This window comes from Crassostrea angulata, chromosome 8 (genome assembly GCF_025612915.1).
Source record: "Crassostrea angulata isolate pt1a10 chromosome 8, ASM2561291v2, whole genome shotgun sequence".
NCBI classification, from domain to species: domain Eukaryota; kingdom Metazoa; phylum Mollusca; class Bivalvia; order Ostreida; family Ostreidae; genus Magallana; species Magallana angulata.
This window is the reverse complement of record NC_069118.1, coordinates 5,140,448-5,162,762: the sequence shown is the minus strand read 5'-3', so window position 1 is coordinate 5,162,762 and position 22,315 is coordinate 5,140,448. Positions and strand designations below refer to the sequence as shown.

The following is a 22,315-nucleotide window of genomic DNA, read 5'->3' as shown; positions in this document are numbered from 1 at the left end:
CTTGAATCGCTCTTTTTAACATAGTTAATATTAACTTTACAGATCCTAGTGCTGAAGCAGTATATGTTCAATATTGTTCTGCTGCGAACACCCTATAAAATAAAAAAAAAATGGGTTAATAATATTATTAATGCAAGACATTGGCAACCCCAATTTTCTTTTACTATTAGATAGTGGGGTTCAAAATACAATGGCTGCAAAATTTTGAACCCCCTTAGATTTCTCTTTTGCTATTGGAAAGGGGTTTTAATAGATAATGGCGGCTAGTTTACGCTTACTTTACATTATTAAGGTTCAATCAATTTTACGGTCACTTTTGATATGTCCTTTTGATATGGTGTGTGCATATTTATATAAAACGACACCATAATATTCCTGTTGAAAAGGCCATAAGCATTCTTTTTCCAAAAGCACAATCACATGTAATTTTTAAAGATGTCGGCAACATATGGTTTTTGTGTTTTCAAATTTTGTTTAACATTGCATCATAAAATAAAAAAAAAACAGGTAGATTATTGAATGTTTTTTTTAATGTCGTCCTAAAAATTAATCTTTGATTGCAGGTAATCAATTACTCATACAATTAATCAATAAAGTTACTTTGCTTTAATTTAAAAATTGATTGAAAACAACCGCCATTTCTCGGAAATGAACAGCAACAGTATAAGTGCGAGTATAACAATTTTATCATTTCTGATACTGGTTCTTTACTATTAATTTGAAATTAAGTGCTGAACAATGCTACGCTATACACAAAATATAGTAATCGTTTTGTGTGTACGCATCATCCTGTCTTCTTTTGGAAAAACAGGTAGGAATTAAAATCTGTTGTTTAGGTAATCGTCAGCGGTAAAAATATATAATTTGTGTACCAATGAAAATTTATTTTTAATCTAAAAATGAAGCGATATTTTTGAGAGAAAGAGATTTTTCATGTTTTATTATATCATATTTAAATTGCATGTAATAACACTAAAGTATTGCGATTTGATCCACGCTGTACAATTAATTCACTTTCTCTAAATTGTTTAACTTGCGAGTATTCACAATATACATATACATTAAAATACAATAATGGAAATAAGTTAAAATTTAAAAAAAAAATGAAAAAGTGAAGGAGAAGTGTTGGGTTTAGGAAAAAATGTCCGAAGAATTTGAATCATACAAGAAAGTGTTTAAAGAAAGTGAATAGGCACTTTTTTTTAAAGATAAGTATGCTTAGTATTTTTGCAAATAATTTCATTTAGAAAATGATGACACTAAAATCAAATGACCAATTATTGCACTGTAGGTCTTGATGATAAACCTAAAAAAACACACATCTTTTAAATCATAATATTGTAAAATCAGTTTATGAAAAGTATTTAAGATAAATGTAAAATTTCATTAAAGGTTGATAGATATCACGGTTTTGATATCAAGTTAGATATTAAGTTAGATTTTCATATAAGATTATATTATTTTTTACTTTTTTGATATTTGTGACACATGGCTTTAATTAACAATGTTCAATTAATGAAACAGTGAGCATTTAACTTTGATATACAAAACTTCTATAAACTTTAGCAAAATATATATACACTATGCGTTTTTATTAAATATTTTAATTGCTTGAAGAAATACAATTTTGTAAAGCGTGTTTTAAAGGCAAATAAACAGAAAATTTGCATTGTTTGTTTAAAGTAAAAGTGTACTGAAAAATTCAGTAATTTTCTAAGGAATATTAAACAATGATAGACTTAATATCTATGATAGACTTGATCTTATATAAACAACCGAAACCTACAAAACCGAAAAAAGATATGCTTATAGATGATCTTATTTCAAGAAAGAATATTTTAGGGATTTCATGGTTTTTTTTATTTTAAAACAGTATTATTTACCATAAATAAGATTTAAACTGCCTTACAGGAGTATAAAATGTAATAGATATAAAATGTTTTTAGAAGTGTATTAATTACATATTACATTTGATAATGTATAATAGTTACACGATTTATTTTAATAAGTTACCCTTTTTCAAATTATTGAACTGTTTGAGCTGTTTGCCTGGTGTTTATGTTAATATGTTTTCACTCTAACTGAACATAGGGTGAACATTGTGTACTGACTACCATCAAGGAAGAGTCAACTTGTTGCTAATGCACATCTTTATTCAGTCATTGTATAACTATAATATGATGATTTACGACATGATGACGTGACTTGATGTAATGACACGTGATGTGACGTGATGTGATTAACTGGAAAAACAAAGAAAACATACACAAGTTTTGATGCTATGAATAAACAAACAAAACACACTCAGCATATGACAAATATCACTCTAGTAAATATATATGCCCCTGTTCTTGTAAACAATACTTTCACTTATATATATGCTCTAGTAAATAAGCAAATATAACAAAACTCGTACTACTAGCAAATTACACAATTCAAAATAAATATATATGTACGCCTATGGTAGAGTGCACAAAACATCGCATCCAAACAATGAAACCTTAATTTCCGATATATCATACAATAGAAACATGCTACGATGATACTTATTGCTTTAAATTTATATAACATTCTAGATATATCACTTGTGCCAACATCTAACATGTTACTAAAAATACATCTTCACAGTTGAACACTTTTGTTTACACATTTATATCTATCGTTTATACATAACTTTCTGCACAAAACAATACACAAGCAGATTTCACTTACCAACTTAGAAGTTTTCTCTCGTAGAAACAAACATAGTAAACATGGTAAATGTAAATGGTGTTCAGCACAGGGACTAGGAAAAAAATCTAAACTGCTCGTCCCCGCGAAAAATCCTAATAACAAAACCAAATCCGGAAATCCGGAATATTCTAAAATTCAAACTCAATCCGGAAAATGTATATAATGTCAAATTGGCTATAACACATTGTTTTGTATGGAAATTATCATCTAAAATAATATTGCGCTTTCAGAGCATTGCGCTGCTGCGCTACTTCGTATGACATGAGGAACGTCTGTATGTTTGTTTTATAAATTCACACTATAATTTTAGGTAAAGGTTTAGGTATAATTTATTTTATTTTTGATAACCAATCTGAAGCAGTAAGATAATATCAATTTAAAATGTTAAACCATTTTAAAATCGTTGCGTTTTAAATCAACTTCAAAAAGACTGTTTAAAGCATATAAAATTACATTTCAAAATTAAATTTACAGGAAATGTTAAGTAAATTTCAGTAATGAAAAAGGTGTCAGAAAAATAGCATCAGGCATTTTCAAATTAGATTTAAAAAAAAACTGTTTATTTTTAAAGCACACACCATATATTTTTAAAAAATCTTTTATCGTGTTAATTTTTAAATCAATGATGAAACCTTCAAAAATATATGTATTAAATACTCCTCAGTTGACAAAAAGTGTCATTAGCTGCAATTTTCAATTGAATTTGTGTTAGATTTGGAAAGTCAAACATAACGAGCAAACATTGTTGATTTTTTATTTTAAACTTATTGTTTATTTGTTGTATAAAAATAAATATCCTAGTTAAAGGTGTTTAAATGTACATTTTCACAAATATACATTTTTTAAAGTGTAACGATAATTTATCTATCGAAAACATGCGAATTCTAGCATTTTAATTCGCAGGGGAGAAGACATGGTAATGAAACATAACTTTTTTTAACCATTAAGTAAACGTAACTTGCTTTTTGATCTATAGTTCTATCATAGACAGCGACGCTGGAAAATGTACATATTTAACGTTATTTACTCTGTTGGGAATTTAGGAGCAAAGTCGAAAGATCACAGCGGAACGACTTTATTATTAAGTTATCAAAAGTACAATCAAATTCTACTTTATTTCTATTGTGCAATTCATGGGAAAAATGTCGTGATTTCAGACACCGACGCGTAAATACCCCATGCGACGATATTTAAACATGTTTTCATCCTAACTCAGCATTTATAAATCTTTGAAGAAACATGAAATGCAAACACATTTTCAATTTTGTTTTTTGTTTCCTTTATTCAAGCGTCTGTTGCTACGTACGATGTGGATCCTTCTTTAGGTGAACATATATACATAAGATATGAAATTGTTTTCCTTAGAAACGTTAACTTTATCGTCATGATGCAATGAGAATCTTTTCAGGGAAGGAATAAATTCATGACAAATTCAATACAATATAAAACTACAAAGTTCGGGAGAACTGAATTAGACAAAATATGAAAATAACGACACCAATAAATGTACAAAGAGTGGCTGGAATAAAGATGATTATACTCAAGATGATTGGCTCCAAAGTGTGATGGTCACACCGATGGTCACGGCAAAGTCCGATGGTCTGCGCCAAAGTCTGATGGTTTGTTAGAGATAGGGATCCCAAAGCCAGATGGTTACACTAAGGTCCCACGGTCTGTCTCCTATAGACACGGCACGCCAAAGTCCGACTGTCGAACATGCCAAAGTCCGAAGGTCCGCCGTTTGTTTACGCGCCACTCTACTCCGAAGTTGCACGAACAAATATTGAGGTCTATGACGTCACGTTATGAGACCGTTATTGTTACGTCAAAAAAAACCAATTTTAATTCAAGAATCCTAAGATGGATACCTTCTAGAAGAGGAATATTTTTTGAGAAAGTGAGGAAAACTGAAGAGGAAGAATCAATATTCGTATACTTTTTCGTTGGAATTGGATAATAACAAAGATTAATCGTTCTTTCACTGCATTAACTCGGTTTATTTTTTTCTTAAATTTCTTAGAGAATTCTGATCGTTTAACAATGAACACAACTCCCATGAGCAATTTTCATGAAACCGGCTCCGTTAGCGACTTTGGAAAAATTCGACCAGAACGAGGTCGACTTTGTAGATTTTAAACCAAATTAAGTCCTTCCTGCTGGAATAAATGTCTTTCTTTCTTGTTACTGGAGAGAGGGACGGGTGATAAAAATTGACACAGATGATTACAAGTGGAAGGTCTTTACAATGAAAGATTGTGAAAACGGAAAAGTGCACCTTCTCTTGAAATATCTGTTGCGCTTAAATATGTTTTGACGCGGGGGAGGGAAGTTGAACTATTCAAAAATTATATAAATAATGATTTTGACCTCAGTTTTTGTTTTTTTTAACTTCTAATTCGGTTTAATTATGAACCTACGTAAGTCATTTAGTATAAACATTGATTGTATAAACAGGATCGTGAACGATTTCGCGCCTTTTTGTGAACCATCGAGCTTTTAAATTTTTTTTTGTCTCAATGCTCTGTCAATATATTTTAGCAATACATTGCTGCGTTGAAGGAATGAGTTAATCATACTGTGTCTTTATGTATACACGTTGTTTAAAATACCAAGAAACGAAGACACCTAACCGCCGTTTTAGCATTTTACCTAGTCAAATTCATTATACTCATGTTTTGAATTATCTTGGGGTGTTTATTTTATAAATAAAATTAAACCTGCTGTTACTGAATTCAATTTTTATTTTTTAACTAAGCTATTTTGCGTAAATGCTGTCGTCAGTGACACACAGTCTCATAATAAATAGTTTCCTTTTATCACCGATTTTTTTTGATTTTACATTAGTGATATTGAAGCAGAAGATTAATAAAATTGTTATTTTTAATTATGGAAAGAGGAATCATTCTTAGAGTATCATGAAGTGATAATTTCGGAGGCTTTGTGATAGATTTGGACACGCCCCCGACCGAAATCATGACCTCATAATAATGAAAGAATGATTCCTTTTAAGGAAGGAGTCTTTTCTGGTTTTCGACTTGTCAAACGTAAAATTGATTAATTGTTCAGTAAATCAAGATGAGAGGAAATTAAAATAGAATATTTTTCTTTCTTTTTTATTATCGTACAACTTGGCATAGAAAATGTAATCAAAGTTTACAATCTAACAGGGACATTATTTTTGGCATAATATTGGCGTGGGAAAATATCACATGTTGCGCAATTCAGAATTGCTGCATATTAATGAGTTTGATTTAGCATTTTAAAAACAATTTTTTCACTAATGTAAACTAAAGATATGATACTTAGGTTTCAGAATATGCTTTTAAAATATGATTTGCCTATCAAACTACATGTTTATAGGCTTTTTAAAGCGCCCATTCTATACTGATAACACTGATTTTTGTGAAAAAATCAATTTTTCTCTCTTATTAAATGATCAATATATTAGTTTTTCTGTCAATTCATATCTTTTTATAAAGTCTTCATTTTACATAAAAATCAGAAATATTTTATTATTTGAAGCATAAAAAAATAGTAAAAATTTCTTCAGAAGTTAAGAAAATTAGAGGAAATGCGGGCTAAGCAATATCAATTTTAGTATAAATATTTATTCCAAATTGGTAGTATAAGCTGATAGACATTCTTATATTCTATCATTTCACTGAAGAATAGAATATTCAAATCTTAAACAAATATCTACAGAACTACAAAGAGCTACACTTATTATTATCATACTTTACGTTGAGGAAAAATGTAGTGACCTTGACCTGACCTTTATGCAAAAACAAAAAGGTCAAATTTGATAAAACTGATAGAATCATTTGGTAATATGATCCGTTTGACTGTGTCAAAATTTAATGAATTTATTATTATAAGAACTATGTTTGATAACGAGAAGACTCCTTCCTTAACTTATATTTATATAATTTTCAGCAATTGTACCAGTAAATATTTGAACATAAATAAACACATCCCGCTTGTGCCGCGATTGTACATTTTTTTAGAATTTATTGGACTGTATAGTTAAAATCGATACGCAGTGTTATCACAGGCAAAGACACTGAAGAGTGTAAATATTTTCTATTGCTCCTAGTGAATTGTCACTGTGCATTGAACATTAAAAAACTTTAAGCTTTAAATCCCAGACAAATTATATAAAAAAATAAAAATAAAATAAAGTTTTGCATTTTGAAATTTTGAAAAATTGCACAAGGTTTTTTTTCATCCTTAAAATTTAGATTTATATCTCAAAAAAATATTTTAAAAAATAGTTTGCAGTATTGTAAATTTTGGAATATCTTAAACGAGACCCCCCTAAAGTCAGAATTTCGTTGAATGAGATCAACTGTGGTGTTATTAATAAAACATAAGAAAAGATTAAAATATATGTTTGAGATTTTAGATAAAGGTGGTCAAATATTTCTTGTTTCAATTTACATTTTTGTTTTAAAAACAACATAGATATTTAGAATTAAATTTATATTCCCATTTATCACACAAGATTAAAAATGAATCATACAAATAAATGTTATATATACATTAACATATAAATCTTTCTTCAAAACGTTATCTCGTAAGGAGATACTTGAATATTCATAAAAATACTTACCAACAAATAAAAACAATAATTTTTTCCAGACGATATACTTCTGAGACGGACTACAACCCGTGTTGACCTTATTGAGCCAAACATGGCAATATGGTCGGGATATTTCCCCCGTCGTAGTTACTGTGCCTCCAAGTGTTCCCAGGAACCGGACTGTGTGTCCTTACTGTACAACATGGCTAACGGGTCATGTGACCTCTTCAACGTGATCTACGACAGTGACGACAGAGGTGAAGTCGACTATTACTGGGTGTTGGAGGACAGAGGATCCCGATGGGGTAAGCTATAAACGGACATTGAGCTGTACGAATAGTTTGTCAAGTAAAATAAAGCTCGAAATCTCTACCCTTATTAATCATTAAAAACATTTATGTAAAAACTAATGGTATGTTTAAGGACTACGTTTACTTAAAATAAAAAAATCTTATGATGGAAATGAAAAACCATCTGATGCGTGTTAAAGACTTTTAATTGTAGTGTTCTTTTTCACTTTAAAAAAAAGTAGGTAATGGATTTTATTTTTGAGTTAATGACCATTAAATATTTTTTTTTTAAATTAAGAAATATTACTTAAGAAATTACATTGTGTACCTACTTTCATTTTTGATAAACAAGCCCGAAATAGCAAAAATGAGTGTAAGGTGGTGAACACGCTTTGGCAGATCCAAGTCAGGAATAACAAAAAATGTCTCAATATATCACACAAGAAACCTCTCCACATATTCAAGAAAAACATAACTGAAAGTATTCCTCAGCCTCCAAAATATTTTTCATTTGGTAAACGCAATATTAATATTTTACATACCAAGTTGAGACACAACTGTATTTTGAATTATGATCTGTATAGAAGAAACATTATTGAATCACCCAATTGTATTTGTGGTCAAAAGGAGGATGTTTATCACTTTTTCTTTGTATGCAAGAATTATGTAAATGCAAAAAACAATCTTTTTCAAATACTTTTTAATAGGCTTGATGAAACAATTTTAATTAACTCACATTTGCTTCTTTGGGGTAGTGACAATTTGTCTTACAATACAAACTGCTTTATTTTTTCAGCAGTTCAAAAGTTCATTAATGAGTCTTGAAGATTTAATGATTAAATTCCTTTTTGCTTTTGCTTTCTATACTGTATATTAACGTTATCTACTATATATTTGCAATTACTTTGTAAATGTATGTCTATGAATTTAATTATTATAAAGTCAATAACTATAAGTAACATGTATTATTACATGTACTATGACAATTGTATAATTATATTGTATGTATTATCATTAGGAGAGGAACTTGTAAGTTGCAAGAACTTGTTTTCAATCCTTTTGTGTTATTTACACAATAAAATATGTTCAAATCAGGGATAGTCTCGATCAAAATATATCCTCGCAATGAAATAATATTGAATGATTACGTAACGAGTGAATATATTTACCGTGAGCCTATTTAAAGAAAACACAAAAGTTAAGATTTAACAAATGTCAAATAAATAAAATAAGTCAATTCGTTTCTTGAGTGGTCGATTTTAGTTTTGATACTCAGTCGTTTGCAAAGCATGACCTCTGGTGAGAGAATGGGATAAAACTTTTCAGAGCAAGGCAACTAAGAACGCGGATTGACTAATTAACGAAAAGTGCAGGACGAGTTTTTTATGCATCGCAGGCAGATACCTTGGATCAGACTTTGATTAATACAGACATTTGATAAAAAAAACTATTGCAACTTTAGTATTAATGGAAAGAACTTTCTAGAGCGGTGTGTCCAGAAACGGGTTGCCAAATTGATATCATGGCGGAAAGTGAAGGATGAATTAACCATCGGGGAGGTTTACAATATGTATGCAAATGGATAATAATGCATAATCTAGCGTGTTTTCATACATTTTCATACCACGACAGATTGGTTGTTAACTTTAGACATAATTTGTAAACATCAATGAACAGGTCATTGAATTCTACGTCTATATGGATAAATGATGTATGCAATAAACGGGGAGGTTTAATGGGGATGCGCCACCCCCTCCCTCTCCAGATTGTTTTTATCTAAAATTATCATAATGATTATAAAGAGTATTATAGAAATTATATAGAAAATTGACCTAAAGAACCAAGTTTATGGAGAGATACATTAAAAACCCATTCACTGGTTTGAAATAAATACAGTAAAAAAATCAGTTTGTTTTTCATTTCAATTTTGAAAAAATAAGAAAAGGAAAATATCGGACAAATTATATACAAATGAACCAAAAATATTGTTCAACAAAGTAGATACAAAAATGAACCAAACATATTGTTCAATATATAAAGCATTTTATCATAATAATGTGTAAAGTGTTAATTCCCGCGCATGCGCGGGTTATCGTCTAGTATAATAATTTTTTATGTCCAAGATGTCCTGATTTTTTTTCCAATCAAATTAATATTTTGATAAAAATCAAAAAGCATGCATGCACTTAAGCAGACCATATAACAATTTCTTTTAATGTTAAATACTAAGTTTAGTTTAAGCTGGTAGGACCTACACGTCATCTCACGTAGCTGTTCCTCGGTCATTTTCGGGAAATCATCGATGGTTGAAGCATCTCTTCACATCGAGAATTTCCTACTGTGCAAGCTCTCTGTCTTCACTCGCTCTTTTAGCCCATTGACCTGACGACTAAGATGCAACATTTTAGCCGCCACTGCAACATTGTCGTCATGGGCTATTTAGAAACAATCAAAATAATTTAACTGAAATGTCACTTTATTACAACGTTGGAAAAGTTCCTGTAAAAAGCTTTATGCATATGCGCGAAACCAGAAATTGTTCCCAGGAAGGGAGGTGGTTTACCAGGGGGAGGGGGGATACATGGCCAATTCTGTTACTTGCACTTTATTGGTTGCATTGAACAAGTCTGAATTTTTACAAGACAATTCTAGTTCCGCGCCGTGCATAATGCATATGTTATTTTAAATACCTGGTGTAGTGGAGGTAAGAATTTGTTAGAGATGGCGCAGATAATTCGTATGTAGTCTCCAATGTAAGGGACTTGGTTTGTTGGGAGAACTTTGTCAAGGTACTTCCACCTCTTTATTCGGGCATTCGCCGACTCCATTACCCATCGCACCTTTAGTTGAAAACATAAAAAAATATTACTATATAACTGTTTAATAATTATGATCAGACATTTTAACAGTTTAAATTAAATATTTCATTGATTAAGAAAAATATTCTCATGGATGACGACTTCGATAAATAGACCTACACACTTCGTATTGTAGATGCAGATGTCATGAACGTGCATGAACCATGTTTATGTAAAGTGGTTAGGCCTATATATGATCTGTGTAAATTGATACGTACATTCAAGTCGTTGTATCCATGGTATATATCTATGTGTCCTCCATCTTCTAAGCTTGTGTTTTTCGCAATCTGTGTAAATTGATACGTACATTCAAGTCGTTGTATCCATGGTATATATCTGTGTGTCCTCCATCTTCTAAGCTTGTGTTTTTCGCAATCTTGAAGAGAATTTTGGCTATGTGAAATCTACTACATCATTTGGAGTTATCTCCCGTTGAGTAAACAGTGACCATGGCGACACGGTGTCGAGGGTAGGAATTTGGAAAAACATCAATCGAAAGATTACAATATGCCTATTGATATACATTTTTTTTTATTTCAAGCAACATCATATTAATAAGTGAAGTTCCACAACTTAATGTAATAAAAAAAAATATCAGTCAGAACATTGGCTAATACTATTACTTATTTGGTTAGTTACTGACTCACTACGGAAATATATTGGGTTGATCAATCTCATAGATGGCGAGGCGAGATTGATCAACCCAATATATTTCCGTAGTGAGTCAGTAACTAACCTAATTAGTGTTTTGTTTTCCCGAGGACTATCAAGCGACATATTCATTCACAAATAGCGGTGATCTACGCAAAGCCATGTACAAGATGCCTTACATCTCGTCCAATTAAACTCATTTAAACTCTTCAAAATTATCAATACCACCTTTCAAATACGCTTAAAAAGTCTTTGCTTCAGCCATATTACTTACAATGTTTTGTTGCTCTTCAATTTTAAACTTCTGCAGAGATTTGAGCAAATTTAGACGCTGCCATTTTGTTCTGCTCCAGACACAACAATGTGACGTCAATATTCAAAGGGCAACTACTCTAATTTAAAAAAATAATTCCAAAGGGCCACTACTCTAAATATTTTAATGACTTACTAAACACGATTTCTGTGTTAAATAATATGAAATATCGAGATGAATAGGTGAGGCGGCGGCCAATGACGGCCATATTGCCTAATATTAATCCTCACAGAACCTACATAGTGATATATGAGGCAATCACGTGCCATGTTTAATCCAATGAAAATGTGACATTTCAGTCCGAGGGAAAACAAATGTATGTAATGCTATATCCCCGAGTACCCAAACTCCATCACCGTAAGCAGAAAACATTCCGCGTTTCTCTGCAGTTGAGACACAACTGTATTTTGAATTATGATCTGTATAGAAGAAACATTATTGAATCACCCAATTGTATTTGTGGTCAAAAGGAGGATGTTTATCACTTTTTTTTTCTTTGTATGCAAGAATTATGTAAATGCAAAAAACAATCTTTTTCAAATACTTTTTAATAGGCTTGATGAAACAATTTTAATTAACTCACATTTGCTTCTTTGGGGTAGTGACAATTTGTCTTACAATACAAACTGCTTTATTTTTTCAGCAGTTCAAAAGTTCATTAATGAGTCTTGAAGATTTAATGATTAAATTCCTTTTTGCTTTTGCTTTCTATACTGTATATTAACGTTATCTACTATATATTTGCAATTACTTTGTAAATGTATGTCTATGAATTTAATTATTATAAAGTCAATAACTATAAGTAACATGTATTATTACATGTACTATGACAATTGTATAATTATATTGTATGTATTATCATAAGGAGAGGAACTTGTAAGTTGCAAGAACTTGTTTTCAATCCTTTTGTGTTATTTACACAATAAAATATGTTCAAATCAGGGATAGTCTCGATCAAAATATATCCTCGCAATGAAATAATATTGAATGATTACGTAACGAGTGAATATATTTACCGTGAGCCTATTTAAAGAAAACACAAAAGTTAAGATTTAACAAATGTCAAATAAATAAAATAAGTCAATTCGTTTCTTGAGTGGTCGATTTTAGTTTTGATACTCAGTCGTTTGCAAAGCACGACCTCTGGTGAGAGAATGGGATAAAACTTTTCAGAGCAAGGCAACTAAGAACGCTGATTGACTAATTAACGAAAAGTGCAGGACGAGGTTTTTATGCATCGCAGGCAGATACCTTGGATCAGACTTTGATTAATACAGACATTTGATAAAAAAAATTATTGCAACTTTAGTTTTAATGGAAAGAACTTTCTAGAGCGGTGTGTCCAGAAACGGGTTGCCAAATTGATATCATGGCGGAAAGTGAAGGATGAATTAACCATCGGGGAGGTTTACAATATGTATGCAAATGGATAATAATGCATAATCTAGCGTGTTTTCATACATTTTCATACCACGACAGATTGGTTGTTAACTTTAGACATAATTTGTAAACATCAATGAACAGGTCATTGAATTCTACGTCTATATGGATAAATGATGTATGCAATAAACGGGGAGGTTTAATGGGGATGCGCCACCCCCTCCCTCTCCAGATTGTTTTTATCTAAAATTATCATAATGATTATAAAGAGTATTATAGAAATTATATAGAAAATTGACCTAAAGAACCAAGTTTATGGAGAGATACATTAAAAACCCATTCACTGGTTTGAAATAAATACAGTAAAAAAATCAGTTTGTTTTTCATTTCAATTTTGAAAAAATAAGAAAAGGAAAATATCGGACAAATTATATACAAATGAACCAAAAATATTGTTCAACAAAGTAGATACAATAATGAACCAAACATATTGTTCAACATATAAAGCATTTTATCATAATAATGTGTAAAGTGTTAATTCCCGCGCATGCGCGGTTTATCGTCTTGTATAATATTTTTTTATGTCCAAGATGTCCTGATTTTTTTTTCGATCAAATTAATATTTTGATAAAAATCAAAAAGCATGCATGCACTTAAGCAGACCATATAACAATTTCTTTTAATGTTAAATACTAAGTTTAGTTTAAGCTGGTAGGACCCACACGTCATCTCACGTAGCTGTTCCTCGGTCATTTTCGGGAAATCATCGATGGTTGAAGCATCTCTTCACATCGAGAATTTCCTACTGTGCAAGCTCTCTGTCTTCACTCGCTCTTTCAGCCCATTGACCTGACGACTAAGATGCAACATTTTAGCCGCCACTGCAACATTGTCCTCATGGGCTATTTAGAAACAATCAAAATAATTTAACTGAAATGTCACTTTATTACAACGTTGGAAAAGTTCCTGTAAAAAGCTTTATGCATATGCGCAAAACCAGAAATTGTTCCCAGGAAGGGAGGTGGTTTACCAGGGGGAGGGGGGTCACATGGCCAATTCTGTTACTTGCACTTTATTGGTTGCATTGAACAAGTCTGAATTTTTACAAGACAATTCTAGTTCCGCGCCGCGCATAATGCATATGTTATTTTAAATACCTGGTGTAGTGGAGGTAAGAATTTGTTAGAGATGGCGCAGATAATTCGTATGTAGTCTCCAATGTAAGGGACTTGGTTTGTTGGGAGAACTTTGTCAAGGTACTTCCACCTCTATATTCGGGCATTCGCCGACTCCACTACCCATCGCACCTTTAGTTGAAAACATAACAAAAATATTACTATATAACTGTTTAATAATTATGATCACACATTTTAACAGTTTAAATTAAATATTTCATTGATTAAGAAAAATATTTTCATGGATGACGACTTCGATAAATAGACCTACACACTTCGTATTGTAGATGCAGACGTCATGAACGTGCATGAACCATGTTTATGTAAAGTGGTTAGGCCTATACATGATCTGTGTAAATTGATACGTACATTCAAGTCGTTGTATCCATGGTATATATCTATGTGTCCTCCATCTTCTAAGCTTGTGTTTTTCGCAATCTGTGTAAATTGATACGTACATTCAAGTCGTTGTATCCATGGTATATATCTATGTGTCCTCCATCTTCTAAGCTTGTGTTTATCGCAATCTTGAAGAGAATTTTGGCTATGTGAAATCTACTACATCATTTGGAGTTATCTCCCGTTGAGTGAACAGTGACCATGGCGACACGGTGTCGAGGGTAGGAATTTGGAAAAGCATCAATCGAAAGATTACCAAATGCCTATTGATATACATTTTTTTGATTTCAAGCATCATCATATTAATAAGTGAAGTTCCACAATTTAATGTAATAAAAAAAATATCAGTCAGAACATTGGCTAATACATGTATGTAATGCTATATCCCCGAGTACCCAAACTCCGTCACCGTAAGCAGAAAACATTCCGCGTTTCTCTGCAGTTGAGACACAACTGTATTTTGAATTATGATCTGTATAGAAGAAACATTATTGAATCACCCAATTGTATTTGTGGTCAAAATGAGGATGTTTATCACTTTTTCTTTGTATGCAAGAATTATGTAAATGCAAAAAACAATCTTTTTGAAATACTTTTTAATAGGCTTGATGAAACAATTTTAATTAACTCACATTTGCTTCTTTAGGGTAGTGACAATTTGTCTTACAATACAAACTGCTTTATTTTTTCAGCAGATCAAAAGTTCATTAATGAGTCTGGAAGATTTAATAATTAAATTCCTTTTTGCTTTTGCTTTCTATACTGTGTATTAACGTTATCTACTATATATTTGCAATTACTTTGTAAATGTATGTCTATGAATTTAATTCTTATAAAGTCAATAACTATAAGTAACATGTAATATTACACAAAAGTTAAAAAAAAAAATTGCGGTTTATATCATTTGCAATCACTAAATATAATCTGAAACGATATAATTCATAAAATTATCAACAAAAATATTTTTATTATTATTTAAATAAGCCCTCTGAATACGACGTTTATCACACGTACTATCATAACTTATGAACCTAACTCCGTCACCTACATGATCTATGATACGCCAGGGAATGAAGACACATTAACAATTTAACTTGTATCTAGGCCATTTTAAAAGAAGCAAAATCGGTGGATACAATTTAAATTGTATTTAATTTCATCAAAGTGAAATGATCGCCAGAATTAAAAAATGGGTCCTTGTAACAACAACCACAATGACCTTTTCAGGATGTATGGAAGCCGTTTGATTTCTGTCCTTACATATTTCATAAATATCATATCAATAATGAATATATTGATGATTATATTATTTATTTATTACATTTTTAATAAATGTAGCATATTCTAAACACCGACATACCGTATATATCTGTAACCCTGTATAAGGCAAAAATTACGGCATGAGCGATTTGACGTTATTATCAAGTCTAGTGCATGAATGCTATTGCGGACTGAAAAAGATGTATTAATGACCTTAATAAAAAGTAAATTACATGTGAAATGTTTCATCTTGACCTCTCTTAAAATGACTGACCACCGTTAATCATCTAATGGGCCCGCATATCAGAAATATCGTTATTTTAGTGCACCCGTGAAAAGGTGTTAGCTGACTTCATGCAATTATTGTTGCATAAAATGAACAAAGTGTAATTTTGTTATATTTGAACACATTCTTAAATTTAACCGTTGTAAATTGTTGACATTTGATTGAAAATTTTTGACATTCAAAAAATGACGTCATAACCGCACTTGATTTTAAACGGCGAGGAGTTTCCCGAAAGTGACGGAGTATGGGTAGTGACGGAGTTAGGGGGCTATGCGATATATAGGGCCTGTTATAAATGGAACAACTAGATTTCATTAATATATTTTTATTCCCAATAAAACTAAGAAATAAAGCAATTCCATACATTTTATTAACATGTATTTGCAATAAAAACCGTTTTTCAATTAGACCAACATTGTAACACCGTTATTATATATATAACATAGGGGTTTCCCCGGGATTTTATCGTTCTGAGGATTTTGACGCTGAAAGAAAAGTTCGATTTCGACGTGGCCACACCTATAAAACAAAATAAGAGTATGCATTATTTATGCCTTTTTAAATGTCCTTTAAAAAGACATATTCTTTATTTTGTACGAAGGGTGTGGCCATCACGAACATTTGAAGTAAAGACAAAAAAACTGATACTTTTTTAATAAAAAGCAGCAACGAGCGCGTGTTTAGACGTCTACAGTGCAGTTGTGACGTCATACAATATTTTTTGTGTACTACAGATTTAGAGTTCATTACTTATAAGAACTATTTTTATTATTATTTTCCTCCTCAGCCTGTTTCATTTTTCATGAAAAAATTAGGCTGATTTTGACCCTTCGTGGCTCTAGCTCATAAGACTAGACTCTTGTTGCAATGGAAACACAATTAAAAAGGTCTTCCGTTCTGATATACTTGTATCAGTTGAACTATAAGCCATTGCTTCTCCTACGTAGAAAAAAGAAATAATGAATATGATAATAGCTGTGATTGAAATATCAAGACGTTTAGTTATTTCTGTGATCTGATGAGGACTGCAAATAACAGCTAACCAAATAAAACTAATGTTAAACATTTTCACAATCATGAGTCAATCTTCTCTCAAAGTTTGTTGTTCAAATCTCTACCAAATATGAGATAACTTTGAAACTAATCTTTTTGTTTCGCGACCGGAAATGAAAGAACGGAAGTGTTTAATGAAAAGAAAAGCTAGAACTTGTTGTTCATTTGGCTAGTTTACATCACTGTTTATCAGGGTAGATGATCACCCAAGAAACTCAATTCAACTTGTTAAAAATATGATTTGGATGAACCCTTCCGCTGAGAACCGGAAATGACAGTTGACAAAATAAGACCTGTTAATAAAAACACATCTTCTATCAAATATGTATCATTCCCTAAATGTTTTGTGTCACAACCACTTAGAGTGACTTATATCTCACAGGTATCAGATTTGGAAAAGAAAAGCTTTCATTAGTATTCAAGGGTATCAATTTTCATGGATAAAGTGAAAATCATAGTTTCAAGGATACGTAAATTCGTGGCCAATGACCCTATGAATACAAAGTATTAGTACAATTTGCAGTTCAATGAATATTTAGTTTCAATGATAATCTTAACAACGAAATCAACGAAAACTGGTAATCAACAAATATTAATGAAACCACAGTATTTGAGATATCTCACAGGAAGTAAAATTTGTTTGCTTATTAAACATTGAATATATGACTTATATAAGATTTTATCCTGATATATTCATTCCATGTAAAATAAATAAAATAAGAAGTAAAAAAAAAATTCTTATGTGCTTCCGGTGACGACTGGAAGCTACGCTGAAAAAGAAAACAACAAATACATAAGAAATAAGATACCTCTAAAAATTATTATATTCAATTACTTCTGATAATTTCAGTTCACTAGACGAAAAAGTGAAAAAATAATAATAACTAGATTCGATCTCGTTGCGAGCAACGAGTGGGTCTTCCGTCCAATTTTTGAATAGATTAGATCATACTTATCAATTCAAAGATAAAACCGTAGATCTAAGCGAAAAAAAGTAAAAAAAAAATTTGCGACACTTGAGGCTTGAACCCGGGTCGCCTTGGCCATGTCCACGACTCTATCGACTGAGCTACTCGGACTCTCGCTTCAGAACTTTGACGCTACATTTCTCGAGAATGCCTTGATCGATTTTAAAACAAATTACATATTCTGAATTGGTAAAAGGGTCACTATAATGTGTAAAAATTTCAAAAAAAAAATTTAAAAAATAAAAAAGTCGAAAAATTCAATTTTTCAAATTTCCTTCCGGTGACGACTGGAAGTAACGACGGACATTCTCTTGACCGAGGTGCACCAGAAAAACGATAGATCTATCATCTCTGAAAGTTTCAGCCCTATATCTTTACTCATTTTTGAGAAACCTGAGAGACAAAATTGACTTTTTAAAAATCGTAAAACGGCGATAACTTCCGACCGGAAGTAAATTTTGAAAAAATGTCACGGGGGTACAAACTTCAGATGGCGAGGCATCATCAGTGAAAATTTGAAGGAAATCGAATCAGCCATTTCCGAGAAATCGCCTGCACAAAATGTGTAAGGAAAAAAAGAATAATAACTAGACACGATCTCGTTGCGAGCAACGAGGAGGTCTTCCGTCCGATTTTTAGAAGAAAATATGACATCATCGACTTTGATTTTCGACAACAAAACATGATATGGAAAAAGGAGTGAAGTACTAATGCTTTATTGCATCGCTTTTTATAAGTTCTATTACATCCCTTTTTTAAATGCTTGCATTTTCTCCAATTAAGATTGAAAAGATTAATTTTGTTTACATCTGGTCCCTAAAAACCCAAATTGGGTAACACAAGAGAAAATCATTATATTGTTAGAATATATGAACGTATTATACCTAATCTAGCATTAATAACCTTTCACAAAATGGGTCTCATTAAAGGGCTATAGATGAATTTTTTTAGAGCCCTTTGATCACTTAATATAAGGGGCCAGCCCCTTTTTCTTGAAATCAAATGAAAGGACATTTATTTCTGAAAACATTTTGTCAACAAGTGTTTAAAAATTCGTTACCGTTTTGGAGATATATGAGAAAGAAGGTTTAAGGGGCCGATCCCTTATCTCCTTATAGGGGCCGTTTGGCGAAATTTTGAAGATTGCATCTAGTTAAGAACATCATTTTGAACAAATTTTCTTCTGTACTGCATTTCAAAATATTTTTCCTTTCTGAGATTTGGGTGATCGAAATTTTGGACTTTTGGCCCCTAAAACCTCTTAATTACATAATACATGACAAAATCATTACATTGCCTGGATACATAACTGTGAGATAAACATATTTCCTTCTATAACCGTTCACAAAATATCTCTCAGTAAAGGGCTACATATTAAAGACTTTGGAGCCCTTTGGTACCCTAATTTGAAGGGCCAGCCCCTTTCTCTTGATATTATATGAAAGGTCATTTAATTCTAAACAAATTTTGTTCAACAAGTGTTTAGGAATTCGTTACCATTCTGGAGATATATGAGAAAAAATGTTTTAGGGGCCGATCCCTTATCTCCCTATAGGGGCCGTTTTACAAAATTTTGAAGGTTGCATATTGTTATGACCATTAATTTGAACAACTTTTCTTCTGTATTGCATTACAAAATATTTTTCCTTTCTGAGATATGGGTGATCGAAATTTTGGACTTTTGGCCCCTAAAAACCCTTAATTACGTAATACATGACAAAATCATTACATTACTTGGATAAATAACTGTGAGATAAACATATTTGCCTTTATAACATTTCACAAAATATCTCTCAGTAAAAGGCTACAGATTAAAGACTTTGGAGCCCTTTGGTCCCCTAATTTGAGGGGCCAGCCCCTATTTCTTGATATCAGATGAACGGTCATTTAATTCTAAACAAATTTTGTTCAACAAGTGTTTAGAAATTCGTTACCGTTCTGGAGACATATGAGAATGAAGGTTTTAGGGGCCGATCCCTAATCTCCTTATAGGGGCCGTTTAACGAAATTTTGAAGGTTGCATTTTGTTGAGAACATCATTTTGACAACTTTTCTTCTGTACTGCATTTCAAAATATTTTTCCTTTCTGAGATATGGGTGATCAAAATTTTGGACTTTTGGCCCCTAAAAACCCTTAATCACGTGACACATGATAAAATCATTACATTGCTAGATACATAACTGTAAGATAAACACATTTGCTTCTATAACCGTTCACAAAATATCTCTCAATAAAGGGCTACAGAATAAAGACTTTAGAGCCCTTTGGTCCCCTAATTTGTAGGGCCAGCCCCTTTTTCTTGATATCGAATGAAAGCTCCGGTAAATATAAACCTTTTTTACATTACATGTCTTAACAAAATATTTTTCAGTAAAGAGATAAACAAAGAAAACCAGAAAAAATACGACATTTTTTTAAACTCAATTTTCGGGTCCAGGCGAGCTTCAACGCCTTTTAAGCCAGATCAAAATGAAAATAAAATTGCAAATCTACAATCTTTTGTCTACTATCCCTGAAAATTTGAACTCGATATCTTTTATAGTTTAGGAGAAGTTAGAGGAACAAGCCACCCCTCTAAAAATCGCTAAAACGTCAATATCTCAAAAACGGAACTGACGTTATCAATATAATAAAAAACCTATAAGGTTCCGATCACTATCTATTATATCTGTAAGTTTCATGAAAATCGGTCAAGTCGTTTCTGAGAAATCGCGTGCACAAAATTTGTAAGAAAAAAAAAGAAAAATAATAATAATAGGGAAAAAGAAACCGAACGAAAACAATAAGGTCTTCCGTTGGAAACGGAAGACCTTAATAAGAAACAGTACGAAAACAATAAGGTCTTCCGTTGGAAACGGAAGACCTTAATAATAACTAGATACGATCTCGTTACGAGTAACGAGTAGGTCTTCCTTGCGATTTCTGTTTTTTTAATCATACCATGAATAATCGATATAATTTTAGAATTACCCCCCCCCCCCCCACACACACACACACACACTTTCAGATAATGTATACAAATCCCTAATTACGTAATAAATGGGTGTTGCAATGAGTTTTCCAGATAGATATTGCTACAATTAACAACTTTGCTTTTATAATGCATTACGAAATCTTAATCGTTTTTATGTAATTTGTAATAGACTTTACGAGTTTCTTGCCCCCCCCCCCAAAAAAGGGGGCCAGCCCCTTTTTCTTGATTTCTTTGAAAAGGTCTTAAAAATACTAACAATTTTTGTTCTTACACCCATCTAAAATTGTTGATCATTTTTGAGATACAAATGTATGAATATTTTAGGGGCCAGCCCTCTAGATCCTTAATGGGGACAGGAATTCGTGTTTTGATAAGTGGAATCGATTTAAATCATAAATTCAAACATTTTCTCTTCTATCATGTCTAACAAAAAATGTCTACTTCTCTAGTTATATTGAGTCAAAGTTTAAGTACTCTGGCCCCTAAAAATCCCTAATTACGTAATAAATGGGCGTGGCAATAAGTTTTTCTAATAGATATTGGTACGATCAACAACTTTGCTTCTATAATGCATTACAAAATCTTTATCGTTTTTAAGTTATTTGTAATAGGGTTAACGAGTGCCTTGGCCCCTAAAAAAAGGGGCCAGCCCCTTTTTCTTGATTTGTTTGAAAAGGTCTTCAGAATACAAATATTTTTTGTTCTTACACCCATGTAATATTGTTGATCATTTCTGAGATACAAATGTTTGAATATTTTAGGGGCAAGCCCTCTAGATCCTTAATGGGGACGGAAATTCGTGTTTTGATAAGTGGAATCGATTTAAATCATAAATTCAAACATTTTCTCTTCTATGATGTCTAACAAAATATTTCTACTTTTCTAGTTATTTTTCGTCAAAGTTTAAGTACTTTGGCCCCTAAAAATCCCTAATTACGTAATAAATGGGCGTGGCAATAATTTTTCCTAATAGATATTGGTACGATCAACAACTTTGCTTCTATAATCCATTACAAAATCTTTATCGTTTTTAAGTTAATTGTAATAGAGTTTAAGAGTGCCTTGGCCCCTAAAAAAATGGGCCAGCCCCTTTTTCTTGATTTTATACGAAAGGTCTCATGAATACTAACATTTTTTGTTCTTACATCCATCTAAAATTGTTGATCACTTTTGAGATACAAATGATTGAATATTTTAGGGGCCAGCCCTCTAGATCCTTAATGGGGACAGAAATGCGTGTTTTGATAAGTGGAATCAATTTAAATCATTTATTCAAACATTTTCTCTCCTATGATGTCTAACAAAATATGTATACTTCTCTAGTTAGTTTTCGTCAAAGTTTAAGTACTTTGGCCCCTAAAAATCCCTAATTACGTAATAAATGGGCGTGGCAAT

General features: G+C 31.7%; 1 protein-coding gene and 1 long non-coding RNA gene across 2 annotated transcripts in view; one reads left to right on the top strand and one right to left on the bottom strand.

Moving 5' to 3' along the window:
* The first annotated feature begins 738 nt into the window (after positions 1-738).
* LOC128160587 (uncharacterized) overlaps positions 739-22,315 on the top strand; it is a 53,510-nt gene continuing 31,933 nt past the window's right edge. The window contains exons 1-2 of the mRNA XM_052823919.1: positions 739-811; positions 7,372-7,617. Coding sequence (XP_052679879.1) covers positions 739-811; positions 7,372-7,617 — 319 coding nt within the window. The remainder of the gene's footprint in view (positions 812-7,371; positions 7,618-22,315) is intronic.
* LOC128160589 (uncharacterized) lies at positions 9,834-11,114 on the bottom strand. Its single transcript, XR_008240305.1, has 3 exons — positions 10,679-11,114; positions 10,293-10,442; positions 9,834-10,037 (listed from the first exon to the last, which is right to left on the bottom strand). It is a non-coding gene; the product is annotated as an uncharacterized LOC128160589 (long non-coding RNA).